General features: G+C 41.2%; 2 protein-coding genes across 4 annotated transcripts in view; one reads left to right on the top strand and one right to left on the bottom strand.

Annotated features, from left to right (window-relative positions):
- Nucleotides 1–22917, top strand: part of NOS1 (nitric oxide synthase 1) — a 107768-nt gene that overhangs the window by 35682 nt on the left and 49169 nt on the right. For all 3 annotated transcript variants that reach the window (XM_087942811.1, XM_087942812.1, XM_087942813.1), the window contains exon 3: nucleotides 16941–17064. In XM_087942811.1, coding sequence (XP_087798937.1) covers nucleotides 16941–17064 — 124 coding nt within the window. The remainder of the gene's footprint in view (nucleotides 1–16940; nucleotides 17065–22917) is intronic.
- Nucleotides 1–22917, bottom strand: part of RFC5 (replication factor C subunit 5) — a 352752-nt gene that overhangs the window by 284679 nt on the left and 45156 nt on the right. The window lies entirely within an intron of this gene.

Raw genomic sequence — 22917 nt, 5'->3', positions numbered from 1 at the left:
GGGGAGGCGTTGCATCACATCCCGGACATAAACTGTTTCAACTTCTACCCTCAAAACAATGCTATAGAGCACTGCACACCAGAACAACTAGACACAAGGACAGTTTTTTTCCCATCACTCTGCTAAACGAATAATTCCCTCAACATTGTTTACAAACTATTTACAAAGTCTGCATTACTATTACTATTAATCTTCTCATCATTCCTTATGGCCCATCCCCTCCCACTTGTGACTGTATGACTGTAACTTTGTCGCTTGTATCCTTATGATTTATATTGACTGTTTCCTAGTATGATTTGATTGCTTATTGCACCCGATGACTATCATGAAGTGTTGTACCTGATGATTCTTGACTCTTGAGGAATGTATCTTTTCTTTTATGTATACTGAGAGCTTTTGCACCAAGACAAATTCCTTGTGTGTCCAACCATACTTGGCCAATAAAGAATTCTATTCTATTCTAGAAGAAAATTTCCCCCCAGCAATGGCATTGCACAACACCCAACTTCATTAGCGTTGGGACATTGAAATGCTTGTAATTTCCTACGTCTCCTCTTACTCAACACACAGCTCTGCAGCAGGGAGAGAAAACGCAAAAGGTTTTAGCTGGGCTAGTGAGCAGAAGAAAAATTTAATTCTCTGGAGCTGAAAAGAATGGAGCAGCAATGAGGATCTGATTAGCATCTCCAGAAATGAAGCAGCAGCCAAGGAATAACGAGGAAAATAGATGAACTAGGTTTTAGAAAGAGGATGGGGTTTTAGGGACAATCCTCTTGTTGTGGGGTTGAGCACAAAAAAGGTGTAAAGCATACACAGAGAGAAAAGAGAACTGTTCAAAGGTGTATTCTTTTTCATGGTGGGAGGGAGGCTCAGAGGTTTATTTATTTTTTATGTATTTATTAAATTTCCAAGCCACCCTGTCTCCCCAATCAGGCAACTCTGGGCGTAGTACAAATCATAAAAAAAAAAAATAGAAAACCATTAAAATTTAAATCGAGGCTGGTAGAGAATCCTGCAGGAATTAAGTCAGTGCACCCCAAACCTTTTCCTTCATTACCTATCAAAAAGTCTTTTTTCTTCTCTTCCATGTAGGCAAAACATTTAAAGTCTATTTAAATGTTCTCACTCTGATTGGGTCGGGGGCTTGTGTGTTTTTGTGCCCTAAACCACTTTGACCCAATGCTGCGACATTTCCCCAGATCTGGGAAACTCTGATTTAAACAACTTGGCAAAGTATTTGAAGCCTCTTTTGTCTTGATAAAAATAGAGCCAATCAGTTTACAGTCACCTGGGGGCCAATTTTCTTTCCTTCGTGTTTAAGCAGGAAAGTTAAGAATAAAACAGGAAGCCTTCACTCTGTTGAGCAATTACAGTTTGCAAGGAGAACAACAGGCAAATCATACGTGATTCTGTAGCATGTATACAGGTAACTTATGACCACAATTGAGCCCCAAATTTATGTTGCTAATTGAAACATTTGTTAAGTGGGTTTTGCCCCATTTTAGGACCTTTTCTTGCCACTGTTGTTAAGTGAATCTGCAGTTAAGTTAGTAGTAAGGTTGTTGAGGGACACCTGGCTTCTCTCTTGACTTTGCTTGTCAGAAGGTCGCAAAATGGAACTGTCATAAATATGAGTCAGTTTCCAAGCATCTGAATTTTGATTAAAATGTGGGGGAAATGGTCATTAAGTCACTTTTTTCAGTGCCGTTGTAATTTCGAACAGTCGCTAAATGAACTGTTGTAAAAGTCCAGGATTAACTGTATATTATTTTATTTCAGACTTGAGAGAACACAAGTTTGAGTTCTAACATAGCTATATGTTTCTTTGGGGTTCTTTTTTTTTTTTTTTTTTCAAATTGCTGGAAGCCTTTGGTGCATGCTGCAGAAATTAGGGTCAAAATTAAATTAAAAGGAGCAGATATTGCTGCAGATATTGGGGCAGACCTGAGGTTGTGGTTTTTTTGGCAGAAGATCTGACCCCAATATTTACGGTGGGAAAATAAGTAAGGAGCATTGTTGTGGTCTGTCAGCCGTCAGCCCCTCCAGCAGCCGAATCAGAGGAAGAGGAGGAGGTGTGGGAGTCAGGATCACCATCCAGGCAACCTGAAGCTCCAAGCGGGAAGAGGGAATGAAGCTGGCAGAGAGAGAGAGAGACAGACAGAGGCGGAGTCTGGGCCATCCATCAGCCCTCCGATGGAGAGTCAACAGCCCCCAGGTCTGGAGGTGACTGATGAAGAAGAGGAGGAACAGCTGGGTCCGGTGCCTGGCGCGAGGATGCACAGAAGGCAGAGGAGAGGAGAGAAGTGGAAATCTATGGGCCGGTCCTTGGGAAGGATGAGCCACCGCTGTTAGCAAAGCCCCACCCTAGCTCTGGGAATAAAAGCCAGGGGGCGGAGACGAATAGATGTGGCAGACAAGTATTCTTCTCCCAGCCGGACAGACTTGTAAGTAAAAGTGTTGTGGCCTGTCAGGTGCCCCCCCCCCCAGCAGCCAAATCAGAGGAGGAGGAGGTGGTGTGGGAATCAGCGTCAGCATCAAGGCAACCTGAGAGCTCCGAGGGGGAAAACAGAATGGAATTGTCAGAGAGAAAGAGGGAGGGAGGGAGAGAGAGAGAGAGAGGGAGGGAGAGGGAGGAGCTGGGTCAGAACAATCACTATACAGGTAGTCCTCGACTTCCAATCATTTATTTAGCCATCGTTCCAAAATTATGATGCACTGACAAGCATGATTTATGACCGATCTTCACACTTATGACTATCACGACTATCATCCAGTTTTGGTCGCCCCGATGTAAAAAATATGTTGAGACTCTAGAAAAAGTGCAGAGAAGAGCAACAAAGATGATTAGGGGGCTGGAGGCTAAAACATATAAAGAATACTTGCAGGAATTGGGTATGTCTAGTTTGATGAAAAGAAGGACTAGGGGAGACATGATAGCAGTGTTCAAATATTTGAGGGGCTGCCCCAAAGAAGAGGGAGCCAAGCTATTCCCCAAGGCACCTGAAGGCAGGTCAAGAAGCAGCAAAGGATGGAAGCTAATCAAGGAGAGAAATTTCTCAGGAGAAATTTCCTGACAGTGAGAACAATTAATCAGTGGAACAACTTGCCTTCAGAAGTTATAAATGCTCCAACACTGGAAGTTTTTAAGAAGAGATTGGACAATCATTTGTTTGCAATGCTATAGGGTTTCCTGCCTAAGCAGAGGGTTGGACTAGAAGACCTCCAAGGTCCCTTCCAACTCTGTTATTCTATTCTAAATACTTCTAGAAAATGATGCAATCTGACAAAAACCTATTCATAATTACCATAGCAACGTCCGTAATTACTACCTTATACAAAAAATACCCCACATCGCGGACTGCTCCTGTTTACATCACGTTGGTTTCCTTGTGTACTCTGGCGGATGACCAACTGAGACATCAGCTGTTTAGACACACATAAAACGAGATGTTTACATCTCATTAAGCTGAGGTTTGTTTGCTCATGATTTATTAAGTAAGTCGCGTTAAGCCCTAAGCTGGGATTTGCAAACCACAACAGTTAGACTTACAAAAGACATCGAGCAGAAAGCTCACCAACTACACTATGGGTCAACGTGAGGATTGGGAGGATCTTTGGGCAGCCAGGGATGTGACTTAACATATTTTGAGGTGACTGGGGGAACCCAAAAGAGATGGAGCTTACATTGCACTCATGGGCAAAGACTGTGTGTTAATTTTTTTGACATGAGTCTTGTGTTTTCCACTTCCAAATGAATATCTAACTACTCCACCACCAAGGAGCCATGCTTGTTAATGTCAAGTAAAACAGAGGCATCAAAGAATTATGAAGTCAGAAGAGGTTGGTTGGTTGGGCAATTGAGTTCAATTTCCGGCCCAGTGAAGAAATCCAAATTAAAACATCCCAGGCAGGTGACTTCAGAGTAGTTCAAAATTGGCTTCACCCCATTTTGAAAAGAGATTCTTGGATTTTAGCACTGTTCTTTTCCTCCAAATAAAGGAAAGGTCCAAGTAAAGTACAGGTAATCCTTGACTTACAACCACAGTTCAGGCCAAAATGTCTCTTACTAAGCAAGATAGTAAGAGCAAAATGTCTCTTACTAAGCAAGTCCTGTAAAAATTAGTAGTGTTGATTGTTCTGTATTAGAGTATCTATGAAGTTAGTGGTAATCCTAGAGATTTAGAATAGAATGGAATGGAATGGAATGGAATGGAATGGAATGGAATGGAATGGAATGGAATGGAAGGGAAGGGAAGGGAAGAGAAGAGAAGAGAAGAGAAGAGAAGAGAAGAGAAGAGAAGAGAAGAGAAGAGAAGAGAAGAGAAGAGAACTTGGAGGTCTTCTAGTTCAACCCCCTGCTTAGGCAGGAAACCCTACACTACTTTAGACACTTTGTTATCCAATCTCTTCTTAAAGACTTCCAGTGTTGGAGCATTCACAACTTCTGGAGGCAAGTTGTTCCACTGATTAATTGTTCTCACTGTCAGGAAATTACTCCTTAATTCCAGGTTGCTCCTCTCCTTGATTAGTTTCTATCAATTGCTTCTTGTCCTGCCTTCTGGTATTTTGGAGAATAGCTTGACTCCCTCTTCTTTGTGGCAGCCCCTGAGATATCTGACTATCATGTCTCACCTAGTCCTTCTAGCACAGGACATTTTTTTTAAATTCAGGAAGAAGACATGGAAGTTTCCTGGACGTTTCCAGGAAAACACTAAAAATAGACCCCAACTTGGAAAAAACTTTTATTTTCCTTGAAAGACCACGAAAGGGGAAAAAATGCTTCTAATGCTGCCAATCAAAAGGCAGCCAAGATCATTGATTGCTACATGTCAAGATGTCTTACCCCAAAGATATTATCTGCCCCCCGCTAACCATGGGTGAAAGTTGACCATGACTCCTTCGATAATCACTCTTTTGGTTCTATTTTTGCTTTGCCTAAAGATGGTTGTCATATCTTATCTCTTTGACCAGCTTCTAATGCCTCGAGTCTAGTACGGCTCCTATATTTCCCTTGTTACTCCTGAGGCTTATGCCTTTCACGAACTTGTAAGGCAGTGGATGTATTTTTAAAGGATCTTATTTTCCACAATTGGGATAGAAAGCGTGCTCTGCCCATAAGATCATCACCTCTTAGTTGAAGGGGAAGACAAAAGTAAATAAAATTCACGTAGGATTTTGCCCTTGAAGAGAGTTGCTTGCAGGCTGTGGCAATTGCAAATGTTAATGTGTAAGGCGTATAACCCTAGTACTGGAGAGAGACATCGAAGAAGTTGAGCCTAGTCTTCTTATTCAGCGCAAGAATCCAAATTAAATCATCCAGGACAGATGTTTGTCTTGCCTCTGCTTGAACTTTTGCAGTGAAGGAAGCTCCAAACTTCCTTTGGTAAATTATTTCCACTGCTTATTATTTTCTAAACTTGCAATGGGAATCTGTCTTTCCTCCTTCTATATCCCACTTCCTGGAACAATAGTCTTGATCAACAATGGAATATTCTTCCAGGTTAAAAGGTAAAGAGCCATCAAGTCAAGATCAAAATCCTGGTGACTATGCAGATAATCTCATGATTTGATTTTTTTTTCTTTCTTTTTTTTCTTTTTGTAATTTATTTTATTTTATTTTTAATACAAACAATCCATCTTCCATTAAACAGTGTGTCATCTAGGTACAACTATCTTGTGTGATAACAATTAAAATTTACAGCCATATTCATTACATTAGTATTAATTCACTATGCTTAACTTAATACTGATATACATAATATATCTGATTATTATAACAATCCTCATCTTAACTTAATTCTATTCACATATTTTCTATATTTCACTAATCTTCTTTTGCTTCTAACTTTCATATTTATTCTCTAACCCTCGACAAAATAATTCCCATCTCATATAATATTCAGTTTGTTCCCTCTCTTTGATTGCAAGTGTTAACCTATTCATAATATTTTCCTGATCACATTCTCATCAGTAGGTATCTCTTCACTTTCCAGTTTTGACTTAATTTTCCTTAAGCAGGAAAAACATGGAATGGAGAGTTGGTGTCTGACAGAAAGCCACTTGAAGAGACTAGAAGCATTTGAAATGTGGATTTAAGGCGGCTGTTACATATAAGTTGGCTTGACAAAATCAGAAATGAGGAGGTGATAAGCCACCTGGGAAAGCCAAGAGAAATCCATAAAAAAAGTAAAGGTTAGAATATTTTGGACATGTGATGCAACACCCAGAAAAATACAGCGTATACTTCATTTAATCCTCCAGAGAAAGATTGAAGACAAACGAGGTCCCGGCAGAAAAAGAACATAAAAATCTAAAGGACTAGTTTGGATAAAACTCAGCAGCACTTTTTCATGCGGCTGTTGATAAAAATAGGATTGCCAACATCATCGCTAATGTCCGAAGAGAAGATATAGTATGAGGAGAAAGAGAAGGAGAAAATCATCGGAGGTTGAATCTAAATTAAGTTGATCAAATAGAAAGCAGAATATTCACATGGACCCCTTGCCTACATCATCAGTCAATGAATGCCACAACACTCCAGAGAAGGTCACCAATGTTCTCATCTCCTTTCCAAGGGCTTTGAAGACATCTATGTTTCATCAGTTTGAATGAGAAACGGTAAAAAAAAAAAATGCTAGGTGTTTTCTCCAACATAACACTAAGTGAAAGTCTTCCCAGGAAAGTATTATCGTTCATCCTTCAATAAGCAAAATTCTTGTTTCATTTAGAGAGGCTGAAATCCTTTCAAAAAAAGAAAGAAAAGAAATTACACGCCAAACAAAAAACAAATCACTCCAGAAAGTCTTGGTAGAGCTTGAAATTTACTTGGCCAAGTTTCCTTCATTTTACGATGTAGCAAATAACGTAGTTCTCAAATAATTTTGTTCTCGCAAACCTTGAAAACTTCAGGAATCCATGCCGTTGGCTGCAAACCAAGAGATCTCTTTACAGATTCAGTCTGGTTTCTATTCTCCCCGGGATTAGCATAAAGTTAAAGAGCAATGGATAAGATGTGAGCCTCAAGATATTTGCGAAAATATTTTCAATTTTGTAAATCGGTGTTCTGGAGTGGGATTAACGGAAGGACAGGCAGAACCACCTCGGGGCTCTTTGTGAAATGCGCTGTTCCTTCCAGAGCTTTTGTATCATGTTATCTCTGGATCTTTTTCTTTTCTTTTTGAACTCTGTCTAAACTTCTGAGTAACGTTTATTAAGTACATCCTCGTTGGTTACTTCTGGAAACCAGCAAAACGTTTGGAACTCTTTGGCAAAGAACCTTACCCCCTGCTGCTGATTACATGAGCATATTATGTTTCCACTTGATGGTTTTGCAATCCTGAGTAGGAAGTGTTCTGTTTGTGCCTGGTGCGTTTCAGATTATTAATTATAGACATGTGCCTGGGCAAAGAAAAAGGAGATGTTTTGCTTTCTTTTCTCTTTTGGGGTTCTGTTCCTGGACTATGGGGTGCAATGGCTCAGCGGTTAAAGACACTGAACTTTTCAGTGTTCGAGACCCAGGGGTGAGTTCCCGTTCCCTGCTCCAGCTCCTGCTCACTTCGCAATTCGAAAGCATTCAAATGCGAGCAGATAAATAGGTACCACTTGGATGGGAAGGAAACAGCATTCTGTGAGCCTTTGGCGTATAGTCACATTGGCCACAGGACTATGGAAAATGCCTTCGGACAATGCTGGTTCCCTCAGCCAAGAAACAGAGATGAGCAATTGGACCAAGGAAACCTTTATTATTTTTATTCCTGGATGATGTGTGACTTCAACATGCAGCCATTTCATTATGGCATCTTTTCATTAAGAGTGCAAAAAGAAGGCAGGAACTGCATCTCTTCCTCTCCCCTCACACACATACAAACACACACATACACACACACACACCATTTTTATACCTTCAGCTTTTGTTTGTCTTGAAACCTCTCCTTTGCTCTTTGGAATCCTCAAACACCTGCTTACTCTCTATTCTGCTCATCAGCAGAAAATGCCATCGTGCTATAGCCCAGGGTGGGAAGCCACTGGCGTGCTATGCAAATGGATTACTCTCTTGAAATCCCTTTCTCTCCACTCTGCAATGAGGGGTGGGGAGGGGGGGGAAAACAGTTTCGGTAGGCAGCCTTACCTTTGCCTGACCTTGCCCTGCTGGTGGTGAAGTTGAATTGCTTTCAATATGCGGAACAGCAAATAGCTTACTCTCTTGAAGTCTCTTCCTCTTCCGTCTCTCTGTTTCACAAGGATGGAGGGACAATCAAGCAAAAGAGACTGCCTATAGGAATTGCTTGCTTTTGTCTTGATTTTCACAAATATTCTATTTCATTCCATTCCAATAATAAAGACAGGATTTTAAAAAAACCTAATCATAATAAAATAAACTTTTATTTTAAAACAAAGTTTTAAAAATCTGTAACATCCACATACCTGCCTTTGGATAATTGTGTGTCTTAGACAAAAGATGCAAACGCACACCTAAGAATGATGCTAGTGAGGAGGTGGCCTCTTGAGAAGCCAATCTAAGTTCAAACACAGAAGCAGAACATTTTAACGTTGCTTGAGGCAAATTAAGGCTTTTCCAAACCCTGGAAGGGAGTTAGAATGGCCTGCACAGGAACAAGATAAGCTCTTAAAAGATTATTGCATACAAAGGCACCTTCACAAGAACTTTTCAATTAATAGAGGTGTGCATTGTGGAACTGTAGGCTGGTTGAAAAAAGGAAAATTAGTCAACAGTTAAACCTCCCTCTGAGCTGTGAAGTTCAGGGTGCTTTTTATCTTATAACTCCCTGGGATTTCCTGGTTTTGTTTTGTTTTTTCATAGAGGAAGAATAGAATGGAAATATTGCTGCCTCCAGAGTTCAAGGGAAGGGTGAAACCTTGGTGCAGAATGGTATTTTGCAGGTTAAGAATCCATTTTCGTCCTCTGTGTCTCCCGTAAGCAGCTGCAAACCAGTTGCAATTCAGCTGGAGCGATGTTGATTCATTAAAAATAAAACCCAGCATCTACAGTAAGGAAACATTACAAAAAAAAAACAAAACACAAAAACCAACGAGAAAGAAATTAGCTGAACCTAACACTGGTCAGGTTTAGCATATATGAATGCAACAGGATGGTGACGCATACCCCGTGCAGACAGCTAGAAAGTGCAAAAATTAAATGGCGTTAAAACTGGCCACAAATCTGTACTCAGTTTCATAAGACAGTACTCTAAATGTTGGTGATAGACATCAGGGGCTTAGGGTTATAACTAGTACTGAGAGATAAAACTGGTGGGCGTTTCAGCCAGCTTTTAAAACAGAAGGTCTGTTTCCACATTTAGGTCAGGGATGGGTTAGCATATCGAGTCAACAGCAAAAAATGACTTAGCTGATCCAGCCAATTAACAACGGGGAGGGGGTTGCATTAATCCACAGCAGATTCTATCATGTTCTGGATTAATTCAACTCTACCTATGTTGTGGTTCCCCGGCAGCCTGTGCAGCCTGTGCAGATGGCAGTGGAATTGGATAGTGAGGAAGAAAGGGGATCAGTCCAGGGAGCCTGGAGAGGATTCGGACGAGGGTCCTGCGTCCAATGCAGAGATGAGGCTAAGACCGTCTAGGAGTTGTGTGCTGACTCCAGAGTTGTGTCCAGAGCCTTCAGAGTCTGGCAGCAGCAAGGCAGAGGATCCATGGGAGCCTGTTCCCATTGTGCATGTGCACAGAGCTGCTAGAAGGCGAGATCAGCTGAGACAAAAGGGGCGACTCGGGAGTAAGGCTGGGAGGTAATTGCCTCTCCAATAAGGTATAAAGGACAGGCCAAGATGACAAAACCTTTGCAGGAAAAAAAAGTCATTCATTCGGTTCAGATTCATTCTTGAAGCTCTTTGTACTTCAGTTGGTCTTTTTTTTTTTTTCTAGTTCATTGGACACTTCTGTTATTGGCAGCACTTCACAGGGAAGAAAGGTGGGTGCTTATCTCGAGGGACTGGTTGAGATTCATTACCAGCTGGGAATGAAAACAACTCCCAGCATTGCAATAAAACAAGACTTGTTTTTAAAATAAGCCTTGGTCAGAACAACCTAGTCATTGATGGGAAAATATCTAAACCCTAAAAATTGAGCCATTTTATATGCAGATAATCCTTAACTTACAACCCTTGGTTTAGCAACTGTTCAAAGTTACAATGTCCTGTTCTTTTTCTACCCTGATTTATACCCGAGTCACTTCTGAATATGCTCTTGATTGCTAAGACTTAAACATACGTTTCAACACTGTTTGTTTACATACCGTAATGGCTATTGCATATTTTTGTCAAGGTTCTTTTCCTTATTTGCAAAATTTGAGAGGCTGGACCAGGTTAGCCTGACTAGATGCTGCTGGGTTGAGATTTGACCTGCTTAGTAATTGGTTTCGAATTAAATTTCCAACACAAATAAACTCTTTTGCACTTTGTATTGTTCTGTCAGCCCTTTTTGAAGCCAAGCTAGCAGTTAGTCATAGGCAAAGCTCATGGGCTGTAGACCCCAGATCAGCAATAAAGACACATTGCATTCTGTATTCCTGCAAATCTTAAAAGTTGGGTGCATTAAAGTACTTGATCTTGAATTAAGTGGAGCAACACATGGTACGGGGCATTAAGTTTCCAAAAATGCAATGGCTTCAGGCCTGGCCCTTTGACCTAGAACAGCATTTCTCAACTTCAACTTTAAGATGGACTTCACCAGCCAGTAGGAATTCTGGGACTCGGGTTCCATCCATCTTAAAGTTGCTCTGATTGAGAAACGGTGATGTAGAGCGATGTTCCTCAGCCATGGGAACGCCAGGGCCTAAAATCCCAACTCGTTGAAGAGTCTAGAACCTGAAGCCATATTAATATTATGTTATTATATATTAATACTGTGGAACAGGGTTCCCGAAACTTGGCAACTTTAAGACTTGTGGACTTCAACTCCCAGAATTCCCCAGCCAGCCATGCCCCCCTTGATCTTGATTGTATCCCTCTGTTAATACAATTTAGGATTGCATTAGCTTTTTTAGCTGCTGCTGCTGCACAAGAGAGTAAACTATGCTGGCTGGAGAATTCTGGGAGTTGAAGTCCACAAGTCTTAAAGTGGCCAAGTTTGGAGGCCTCTGCTGTGGAATGTTCCTCTTCCAAATTCTTTCATTCACTTACCCCCACAGCGTGGAGCTACCATTGTCTAATTTATCTCCAGCCTGGGCCACGTTGTCCTTAGCTGGCGATTTAATTGTAAGTTGGGTTCTGCTCTTTATCTGATCAGGGCCATCAAAAAAACCCAAGCTAGGAAAAAAGATGATTTCCTCCACATTTTTTTTCGTTTAAAAAATGTCAGAGATAATCTCTGCGATTAGAATACCTGGCTTGAAATACCTAGCTTTGTGGCACTTCCTGTTCTCCATCCAAGGAGGGATGGCCAGAAAACCTCTGAAGGAGATCCAAGCATACCCCAAACGTTGCATAACTAGCTTCAAAAGGGAAACTTGGCAGGATAATATAACTTTTTTTCCACATAGCATATATAAGTACAGTGATCGTCCATCCTTTGTTATAAAGGCCAGTCCTTTATTTCATAAAGCTGTCGTTTAGACTGATTCATTTCCTGAAAGCACGCTTTTGTTCTTTACAGATAAATCCTTAATAATTTAGAGATCCTGTATTTTGTTCGTTTCACTTTTGCTAACTACTAGTCCTAGTAGTCCTAAGCAGGGGTGGGCTTAAAAAATGTCAGCAATGGGTTCTCTGCCTGGGTGTTGGGTGGGCGTGGCCATGGTGGGCGTGGCCTAGTTGGCCTCCTGCGCCATGGTGAGGGGGGAGGCATTTTTGCCCTCCCAAAGCCCCAGAGGCTTTCCTCAAGCTGTCAGGCTTCCAGCAGTTACTCCCATTTAAATTACGAGTCTCTAGCCTGATTTTCAAAGCTTCAAGATTTATTAGTAAACATGCCTGGCGCTGCCTGGGTGTAGCCAACTCTGAGACACATCATTCATTGTCACCTTTAACCCTTGTTTTCCCCCACTCGCTGGGTGTATCATAATTCATATTCTCCAATGGGACACCTCCATAGCCAAGAGTCATCAATCCTGCTCTCCAGTTAGAAATTTGCGCAGCAAAAACTTCAGTCACTTAGAAACTATCTTTGAAAACATTTATGGAATGCAGTTTCAGTTTGCAAGCTGTCACACTTCTCTCCCCTCTCTTTCTTTTGGCAACTCTAAAAGACCAGAGAAATGTTTTATGAGTTGACATGAGCCTCTGTGAGGGCGAAAATGGCCTCCCCCAGACTCCGGAGGCCTTTCAGGCCCATTTTTCACCCTCCCTCAGCCTCCACGTGGGTTCTGCACTTACCTCGCACCCAAAACAGGCCTGGTAGAGACTCCTGGGAACAGCGGGGTGGGGTGGGCCAGCCAGGGGTGGGATTTGGCGGTTCTCCAAACCAACCTTAACGTTAGCTAAGGGTTCTCTCGAATCCAGGCGAACCCGTAGCAGGCCACTCCTGGTCCTAACTACCATTCAGTTACAATGGTCCTCAAGTTTCTGTCCCCAACGTTCGCACTAGAAGTATTATCATTCATAACACCAGGGGTCAAAATTGATGTGGGTTGTTATTCAGCAAAATTGTGCAGTGGGGTGAGAGTTGGTAGCCCTAATGTTAGAAAGATGAAATTGGCTGAAAGGGTTTTACTGGATCTGGAATTCAGAGGCCAAATAGACAAATCTACAACTTTTCAGCAAATGCAGATAGTATTTTTACTTATTTATCTATCAAATTTAGAGACTTCCCTTCTCACTCACACGGTGACTCTTGTTTCAATTTTCATATATCTGTTGATAAGAGATCTAATGGGCCTTGGCTGGAGATTAAGCTTTGGATCTGATGGACTGTTTTCTTTTTAACTGATCACTACATTAATATTTATTGTGGGTCCAACTTCACATCAGCCCTAAACTAAGATCTAAACAAAGACACCTTACTGACTTTTACATGCTTCTTCGTGTCACATGAGAAACTTACTACATCCCTTTTACACTATGTACAGAAGAGAGAAGACAGCCTTGGTTAACAAATATGGTTGGAATATTTTCTCTTTCAATCCAGAGCAATGAAATACAATTCAGAAGTAGCTCAGTTCATTGGTTCCCTGGAGTATAAGAAGGAGGCGAAAGAGCACAAATTAGACTTGCAAGATTCTGTTATTACACCCAATATCAGTTTTTTAAAAAGTTTTATGAACTTCCTAGGGAGTTCATTCCCTGGTTTGGTTCTACCTAGGGAACTGACTCACCAAACAATATACAGTAGATTCACTAGGTTCAGTTGGTTATGTGAATGCAATCATTAGAGAGAATAGAAAAAGACATATAATTGATAGAGATTTGCATTGCTTTGGATTTTGTTCCAGATTACGGTTTCAGAGTATAGAGAAACAAGAATGCAGCACCTGCCTGTGACTCATTAAAGCTGCTGCATCTGTTTTCAGAACTTCATCAGGCCTAGAAACAGATGCAACTGCTTTAATGAGTTGTAACAGATGCTCTATTCGTAACTCCCACACGCTCCGAAAACATTTTTTTTCAGACTGGAATCCAAAGCATTGCACAGCTTGAGTAATTTTATTGATTCCGACTAGTGCCACGATGATGCTAATTTAGCATTTCTGCGTATGTTTTAATCATGTTCCAAACTGCTTACTACACTTAGATTTGACTTTGCAGCGATTCAGTAAAGTTAATCAATATTATTGTCCCCCTGTGGCACCTGTATCAAAGAAACAAGGGGTGTCACAGAAATAAGATCTGAAGCAGTCACTTCCTGATTTATTGTTCTGTTCCTTGGCCGTTCTGAATTTTTTTAAAAATCCGATAAATAAACCTTTTTTGTTTGTAAGTTTGATTAGAGTGGCTTTGATACAAAGTGCAGCTGCTCAGGCATGAGAAAAAAACATTTCTTTCTTTTTTTTCTTTTTAAACCTACTTCGACCTGTGATGTACTTATTCTTAAAAGTAGACAATGAACACCCTGGGAGAATGCAAGCCTTTGTGCCTGCATTGTAGAATTTATTTTTGCTTGGCATGTGTGTTTGCGTGCATATGTGTGGGACTCATTAGGTGAGCACAATACTGATACCATGAAAGAGTAACTGTTCCCTTTTGTGAGGATTGTTTGATATGCCCTTGTAAAAACACGGGAATAAATCCCGTCAAGGAGAAAGTCACTTTAATGGCAGAAGAATTAACTATCATTGGGCATTGAAGTGAGGGTACCTCTGCTTTTCAAGTCATCATATATTCGCTGGATTTTTTTGGTTCAGTTAGCGCTCGATATTTTGTCAGCTGTGAAACAAAACGGCAAAGTAAACCGTGCTCTCTTTCTTCTCTCTTTCTTCTCGCAATTGCGAAAGATTGCAAAATTGTGAACTAGCCGTAAAGCTAGGTGGATCCTTTAAGATCCTTTAAGAAAGCATTAAAAGATAACCAAACATGGAAGACCCACTACCTCTTTAACCCAAGCCCTGGAGAACAACCAAAGTGGGGACTAGATGGATTTTGAAGTTTGGGGAGGGGGTCTGCCCAGGGAAATAACAGCTCAATTTTTTTTTTCTTGGACCACTGAAATAGGAACCTTGGTAATTTCTCTGTCCTGATTTTCTATGTGTTGCTTCCAGAACGGGGAATAATTCTTCCACTCCAAGTGATGAATAATAATTATTTTGAGGAGTTTGGTTTCCTGTTTGATTTTTTTAAAGAAAAGATTTGTGTGCTATTACGACATTTCAATTGTCTGCTGCTGGGTTGAGTCCCTTCCCTGCATTGTATTGATGTCCCACACATAACCTTTAGAAAAATGGGGTGGATCAGAAGGGTAAAAATTCGCTCAAAATATAGACGGTACTAGTTTAGCCTGTGGAACCAATCTGGCGGAGTGTCAGCCTTGGAAGCCATATTTTATTGGGAAGCGTCCAGGCTGCCACATTCAGTGCCTGGGAATTTGGGAAGGGGGATTTCAGAGAGAGGGGAAAGATTAGACTCAACAACATTCTTTTCTCAGAGAGTCAAGGACATGTTGCCCTGCACCTGAAGGGGAGTGACTGGAGGGATGTCTCCAGTTAGGACGAAGATTTGATTGGGCCATGATGTGATGGGCTGATGGATGCAGGGGGATGGATCTTTGATTTTTGGCGGGGAAGGGAAAACCTGGAACTCTCAGATTCGGGTTTTCCCAGATGTGCCAATATGACAACTGTAGTAAAATGGAACTTTGAGGAAATGCTCATCTCAGAGTTTATTGGTTTGGAGTTGGTTAGTTGGGATGCAAACAATGAGACTATTTTAGCCTCCTTAAAGCCAAACGGCTGAACTTGGCATGGAAGAAGAAAGATCAGAAGGAAATTCTTTTTTTAAAAAGAGAGAATTGAGAGAATTGGAGGGACAGAGAAACTCTTGAAGTTTCTGGCTTCTCTTTATTTGGGGTAGAACTCTGAGGATCCAATGTACCAACCCCATAAAAGGACTGAACCCCCAAACAGTCAACAAAGCATGGTTGGGGAATAATATGAAGTTTGCATATGTGATTTGCAGTGGCAGTTCCGCAGTATGGCAGCTAGCTCTCTCATTAACACAGGTAGTCCTCATCTTATGACCACAACGGAGCCCCTACATTTCTCTTTGCTAAGCAAGGCAGTGGTTAAATGAATTTTGCTCCATTTCGCAGTCTTTCTTGCCACCCTTGTTAAGGGAATCGTTGCCGTTTTTAAGTCAGTAGCCCCGTTGTTAAGTGAATCTGGCTTCCTCATTGCTCGTCAGAAGGTCGCAAAAGGGGATCGCATGACCCTCAGGACACAGCAACCATCATAAATACAAGACGGTTGCCAAGCATCTGAATTTTGATCACATGATGCTGCAATGGTTGTAAGTTACTTTCTTTCAGTGCCGTTGTAACTTTGAGCAGTTATTAAACAGGCGTTGTAAGTTGAGGATTGCCTGAATGTTTGGTTTGCAGTGTTCGTTCTGCAGCGTAGCAGCTCTCTCATAAATATGGAAGTCGAGCAGGCTGAAAGTTAGAGGAATTCTCCTTGATGGCGGCAGAATATCTGTGTTTTTGCATAGAATTCTTCTAGTAGAACCGAGTGGTTGTGGATTCAGCCGCAGACGCATTGTCCTTCCTATCCTGATTTATTTAAAAAATACTTTTTTGGTCATATTTTTTAATGATCTAGGCAGCTGGCTGTTGCCAAGCTCAGCTGTAGCTCTGCCGTTGTCTTTATTTGCAGGAATGCCACAAGATCCAATAAGAGTAACACAAGGCATTTGAAGGGAGACTTGTTAGCTTTTACCAAGTAGACAAGTTTCCATTGCTGGATTTATTAATGTATTTATTTATTTTTTGTAACTGGGCTCTTCTCACCTGTGTGACACCAGAGTATTGAGTTTCTCCTTGGCAAGCTGGACTGAAACTAATTAAATAGCCCCACCAGAATCCAGGCATGGCCAGGAATCAAAAGGCTTTTGATCAGAAAATGTATTGTAGAAAAGTTTGAGGCTCCGTTACGGAAGAATTCTGCCAATTGCTGAATATTCCGTGCAAGTTCAGCTTATAACTATCCATCTTCTGGTTTCTTTTTCTCCACCCACCCACCCACCCCACTTTTCGCTCTCCACAAAGGCCCAGGAACAATTCTATTTTGGGCAGAAGGTAGAGTTTCTGTTTGTTCCTTTGTATCGCCCTGGACTGATTCTAACTTTTGATTGCGTGAGAACTCGTGTTCAGGCAGACAGGAAAGCTTGCCTTTACTTGCAGGAGGCAGATGCAACTGGCTGTGGATGGGGGCTCTTCCTGCTCCAGGACTCAAGAATGCATGGTTAACCTCAAGAACCTGGTTTGAGCCCAATTAATTATTTAACCTCGTGACTCATGGGTGCTGTTGTGTGCTTTCCCCTTCATCAGTTTCTGCGAAACGGACCGGAAGTCGCCAAGGACGTTGCCAACGCAGCTGGAGAACGTCAGTGACCAATGGGGGGGCTCTGAAATGTGCCCCATGCCAAGCAACGTGTCTTCAGGCAAGGACCAGGTAGGTGGTGACTCTCCGGCGATGATGCTCAGGTGGGGATCATGGTACAATGTCCAAGGTTTCTAGGAAATCAAGCTAGCAAGTAAACTGTCCCTTCTGAAGCCTCAAAAAATAAACCTCAGTGTATCCCTCCCCATGGAATTGTCAACAGCACAGTCAGCATTTGATGGATAATATGGCCAAATATTCAAATCCCTAGCGCCGCGTCACGGAGTGAGCTCCTGTTCCTTGTCCCAGCTTCTGCCAACCTAGCAGTTCGAAAGCATGTAAAAAAATGCAAGTAGAAAAATAGGGACCTCTTTGGTGGGAAGGGAATAGTGTTCCATGCGCCTTCGGCATTTAGTCATGCCAGCCACATGACCGCGGAGACGTCTTCGGACAGTGCTGGCTCTTCGTCTTTGTCACAGAGGTGAGTCTTTAAGCAGCTCATCATGTGACCATGCTCAGTTGTATGACTTGTTAAGCTAATGTGGTAGTTTTAATGTAGCAGTGAGAACAATTAATCAGTGGAACAACCTGCCTCCAGAAGTTGTGAATGCTCCAACACTGGAAGTTTTTAAGAAGAGATTGGACAACCGTTTGTTTGAAGTGGTGTAGGGTTTCCTCCAAAGTCCCTTTCAATCTTCTTGTTCTATGTTCCATATTCTGAACTAGATGTATATTCACTGTCCTGTTGCTTGCCAGCTAAGTTGACCCGTTGGCCATGTTGGCTGCAGAGGTTGGGTATAAACAGAATAACTGTACAGCAACACCCCCAGTGGGAAAAAAAAAAAACCTTGGGGACATATTAAGTATGTGTGGCCTGAATATCCTCCCATGACACCTTTCTTTACATTTATGTATCTTTACATTTATATTAATTTACATTTATATTAATTGTATCTTTATGATTTATATTGTTTTGTTTAGATTCCTAGTATGATTTACGTTGATTGCTTATTTAGTATCCAATGACTATCACTAAGTGTTGCATTTTATGATTCACAATGAGCATATTATGATGCCTATAATCATGATTTATCAATTATAGTGTTATGTACACTGAGAGCTTATACACCGAAGGAAAATTCCTTGTGTGTCCAGTCACACTTAGCCAATAAAGTATTCTATTCTATTCTATTCTATTCTATTCTATTCTATTCTATTCTATTCTATTCTATTCTATTCTATTCTATCCTATCCTAATTCTATCCTATTCTATCCTATTCTAATTCTATTCTATTCTATTCTATTCTATTCTATTCTGTTCCATCTTCCTACACCTCCTAATTGATTCTTTGAAAATCTTAATTTCCTAGCATTCCTTCGGACTGCTCAGATCCTTCCCTCTGAATTCACCTGCTATTAAACCCTTTTTCTCTCTGCCAAGGACATTATTCTCATTATGTGGCTGGTCTACATACCAACCCAATAATGAGAATACATACGGGTTCCCAATTCTAGTTTCTTCCACTTCCAGCTTCCAAGGTGACCCATTTGTACACACCCAAATCTAGTGGCCGAAGAACAAACTTCCCACATGGATTAGAGAGCATTTCTTGAAAGAAAGAAAAAAAAAGTAATGAAAACCACACAAAAAAATCAGAAAAGCTTTTAATTGCTTCACCTTGAAGTTATTTCTTTTTAAGACTGTAGGATCGACCTTAAAGGTTAAAACTCTTGCTGTTCTTGAAAACAAAGGCAGACAAACAAACAAACCACTTATGATTTTCATAATGAGCTTTTAGAACTAGAGAGCAATTTGAAAGTTGCACATACTGTAGACCCAATATCAGGAAATTTAAAAAAAACACCAGGATGAATCTTGTTCCTTCTGTACGGACTCTCAATGCCTCCTAATCACAGCGTTGTTTGTTAGTGTGTATTTTAAAAAGGGGGGGAGAAGGCATTCAACCACTCACTTCTCCTATCTGTATTATTAACACTGTGCCAAAGTTTGCTTCTTCGGCCACTTTCTCAAAAGGATTCTTCCCTTTGACTTCAGGTTTTCCAGCTTATTTACGAACACACGAAAACTTCTCCCTGATAGTGAGTTTAGCTAACCAGTTTGCTGCTAAGGATGTTTTACTTTCCAAATCTTTCTTTTACATTTTCCCATTTCTTAAATCTAAAAAAACAAGCATCGCAGAAGGATGAAGTTTTTCTTCGGAGCAAAATGGAAATGTCAACTGTTTTTTTTTATAAATGCAGGGGGGAAATGTTCTGCACTACAGAAATCATAGAATGTAAGGGAACTTGGAGATCATCTAAGCTACCCCCTCCTGCACGGTGCAAGAATCTACTAATAATAAAACTTTCCTGATCAAAGATCTTCCAGGGCTCCATGGAAGAGAATCTACCATCCCACGATAGAGCCTCTTCCCTTGTAAAACAACTCTGACCATTAGGGATATTTTCCTACACCCAACTAAAACCGGCTCCTTGTTTAAACCTACTGTTCCTTGTCTTGTTTCCTGAATAATTCTACCCCATTTCTTCCATGACAGCCCTTCACCTACTTGAAGGCAGTTCTCTTGTCTCTACAGCCTTCTCTCCTCCAGGCTAAAATGCCTAATCCTCCAACTTCAATTTACTTTGTCTTCTTTCGGCATACTCTACTTTATCAATGTCCTTTTTAAACTGTGGAGTGAACCCTGCAGTGTGACGAAGGCAGAATAGAGAGAACAGGTTCTATGTTCAATAAATGCATATATTCCCATTGATTTAGAATAGAATAGAATAGAATAACACAGTTGGAAGGGACCTTGGAGGTCTTCTAGTCCAACCCCCTGCCTAGGCAGGAAACCCTACACCATTTCAGACAAATTGTTATCCAATATCTTTTTTTAAAACTTCCAGTGTTGGAGCATCCACAACTTCTGGAGGCAAGTTGTTCCACTGATTAATTGTTCTCACGGTCAGGAAATTTCTCCTTAGTTCTAAGTTGCTTCTCTCCTTGATTAGTTTCCACCCGTTGCTTCTTGTCCTGCCTTCTGGTGCTTTGGGGAATAGTTTGACTCTCTCTTTGAATACATGGATACTGTGATACATGGATTTGAATACATGGATTAGTTTTTAAAGTGTCATAAAACATTCTTTGCTTTTAATATACAAAGAACTTCTTAATAGGCAAATAGCTTTTTAAATATTCAAATTACAATCCTTGTTCATTAGTTTCTGCAAATCTGCTCGTTTTCTTTGGCTCATATTATCCAATCTGCACCACTTTTTGGAAATGCCCACCCCACTCAGAAGCCCATAGCTATGTGTTTGTGTCACCTGTGCAAGATTTCTTCCACGCATCTTAATTCTGCTTCTTGGATTTTCTTTAAAAAAAATAATAATAACAAGACTTACCGTGAAGTTTTAGCCAATTTAGCCCATTTTGGCTGTGCTACCTGTGCCATGTTTTCAATTCAAGACTATAGGGAGCGCATGGAAGGAGGAACAGTGTGTTCAAAAATAGTTTTTTTTTTTTTCTCACACAGAGAGGGGAAATTCCTGTAAGTGATCACTTCTTCCTGGTTGTTCCTTAAATAAATTTTCTACCTTTTGACCCCAATCTATTTTTTTTCCCTGAGCAGCCAAAACACAACATTGCGTGCCATGTTTCTTCCCCTGTTTGCACAGTAAAATGAACAGGATGGGGGGAAAGGAACCACTTCCCCATTTTTTTGGACCCTTGAAACATTTCCCAGGGTTTCTGTAGTGTTCACCTTGGTAAATGCAGGTTTTAGATTATCAACATTTGTGAAAGGAGAGGAAACATGAATCCCTACCTGAAAGTGAACAAGAAACATTCAGAGATTCTTAAAGAAAACAAGCAGAGTTGGGCAAGCAGGCAAAAATCCAGCATGGTTGTTCCTTGGCTTCACGTTCTGCTTTTAGGGAAACATTGGATTTAGGAAATTAAGTTTCCTGTGTCACTCTTTTAGCTCATCTTCCTTCCCAGTATGATATTTCTCAGCCCAGTGGTGGGATTTAAAAAAAAATTATTACCGCTTCTGTTGGCATGGCTTGGTGGGTGTGGCATAGCTTGGTGGGCGTGGTATGGCTTGGTGGGTGTGGCAGGGGAAGGATACTGCAAAATCCCCACTCCCTCCCCACCCCACTAACCTGCTTTCCAGCTCCGTTCTCCTGTGCAAGGCAACCAAAGAAGACCCAGCCGATCAGCTGGGACTCAATGGGAGGCAGAGAAGAGATGGGGTTGGCGGGGCCAGTCAGAGGTGGGGTTTGCCGGTTCTCTGAACTACTCAAAATTCCCGCTACCAATTCTCCAGAACGGGTCAGAACCTGCTGAATACCACCTCTGCGTCCGCGTAGTGGTATGGGATGATGGGAGCTGTGGCCCAAAACATCAAGAAGGCGTGATATTGGGGGAAGAAGAGATACTTCAACTGATACAAAAGAAATGTAATGGTATGTGAGAGCAACCTTGGGAGACAGGTGGAAGAGCCGTAGAATAAGCAAAGGTCAGATACGATGAGGTTGAGCGCGCAGAAAGAATGGAAAACACCTCAGAAGGGATCCTCCCTACTTTCTAGGACTGTAAAAGCGAAATGAGGGGTGAAATGTACTTTCAGACTTGCAAGTTTGGGTTAATGCAAGTTTACAATAAAAATAGAGCTAGTGTGTTTCTTGCCTAAGCTACCTTGGAAGGCTGACCACGACTGAGCAGCCCCGATCTGGATTGGGAAGTTAAATAGGTTTTATCTAGTCAGAACTGGAATAGATTTCTAATATTAGCTAGTAGATTTCTTGTATACCAGAAGAAAGCAAGCGTCAACTACTTCTGAACAGTTGCAAAGAAAATTATATGGATTAGTTCCTGAAATCCCCAGCTTGACATGAAGGAAATTTTACCTTTATGAGGAAAACAGTTGGGATCATGTGCAATTGTGAAGCATGCACTCTGCCTCTGATTGACAATCCACCCCCTTGGCAATTCTTTGCTCTCTGCCTTTTTCAGCAGTGCTTCCACCCACACTCGCAAAGTCTTAATCTTTGTAACCTTGACGGTGACAGACACCGCAGCCCTCTAGAACAGCTAGTCTGGAAGAGCAAAGAGCTTGAGAAGAAACCCCGAATTTCCTTCCGGCATCGTATTATAGCTGGGTCCCTCTGTGAGATAAAGGGGTGATTTCTAAATATGATAGCTAGAGAGAGAGAGGGGGGAGGGAGGGAGGGAGGGAGGGAGAGAGAGAGAGAGAGAGAGAGTCAGACAGACAGACAGAGATGTTAGACAGATAGATAGATGGTTGGTAGATAGATAGATAGATAGATAGATAGATAGATAGATAGATAGATAGATAGATAGATAGATAGATGACATGATTGTGCATTTATGCACACCCCTTAATAGATAGATAGATGATAGGAAGAGACATAGATGGTAGATAAACAGATGAGGTAGATAGATAGATAGATAGATAGATAGATAGATAGATAGATAGATAGATAGATAGATAGATAGATAGATAGATAGATAGATAGATAGATAGATGGATTATAGATAGAGATGATTAGATAGATAGATAGATAGATAGATAGATAGATAGATAGATAGATAGATAGATAGATAGATAGATAGATAGATAGATAGATAGATAGACAGACCACAAGTTATCCAAATTCCAACACACAAGCACACACACAAACATATTAATTTACAGGAATGTTTTGGAGTTCCATGAAGATCCTTCCAGGATGGTGAGGAACTAGTTGGGGGTTTGGTAACTGGTTGAGACCTCCCTTTCACAAATGGATCCATCACCCGCTTCCACATTTGCACACGTACCCTCATCCCAAGGAGCTTGCCTATCTGCTCTACCTCCCCAACCCTGATATCAACCTCTTTCTGAGTAGCTGGGCTGG

Source organism: Notechis scutatus, chromosome 13 (assembly GCF_049901735.1).
Source record: "Notechis scutatus isolate UNSWTSFEM ecotype Mainland chromosome 13, rNotScu1.2, whole genome shotgun sequence".
In the NCBI taxonomy this organism is placed as follows: Eukaryota; Metazoa; Chordata; class Lepidosauria; order Squamata; family Elapidae; genus Notechis; species Notechis scutatus.
The sequence above is the reverse complement of the archived record's forward strand: the minus strand, read 5'-3'. Positions and strand labels throughout refer to the sequence as shown.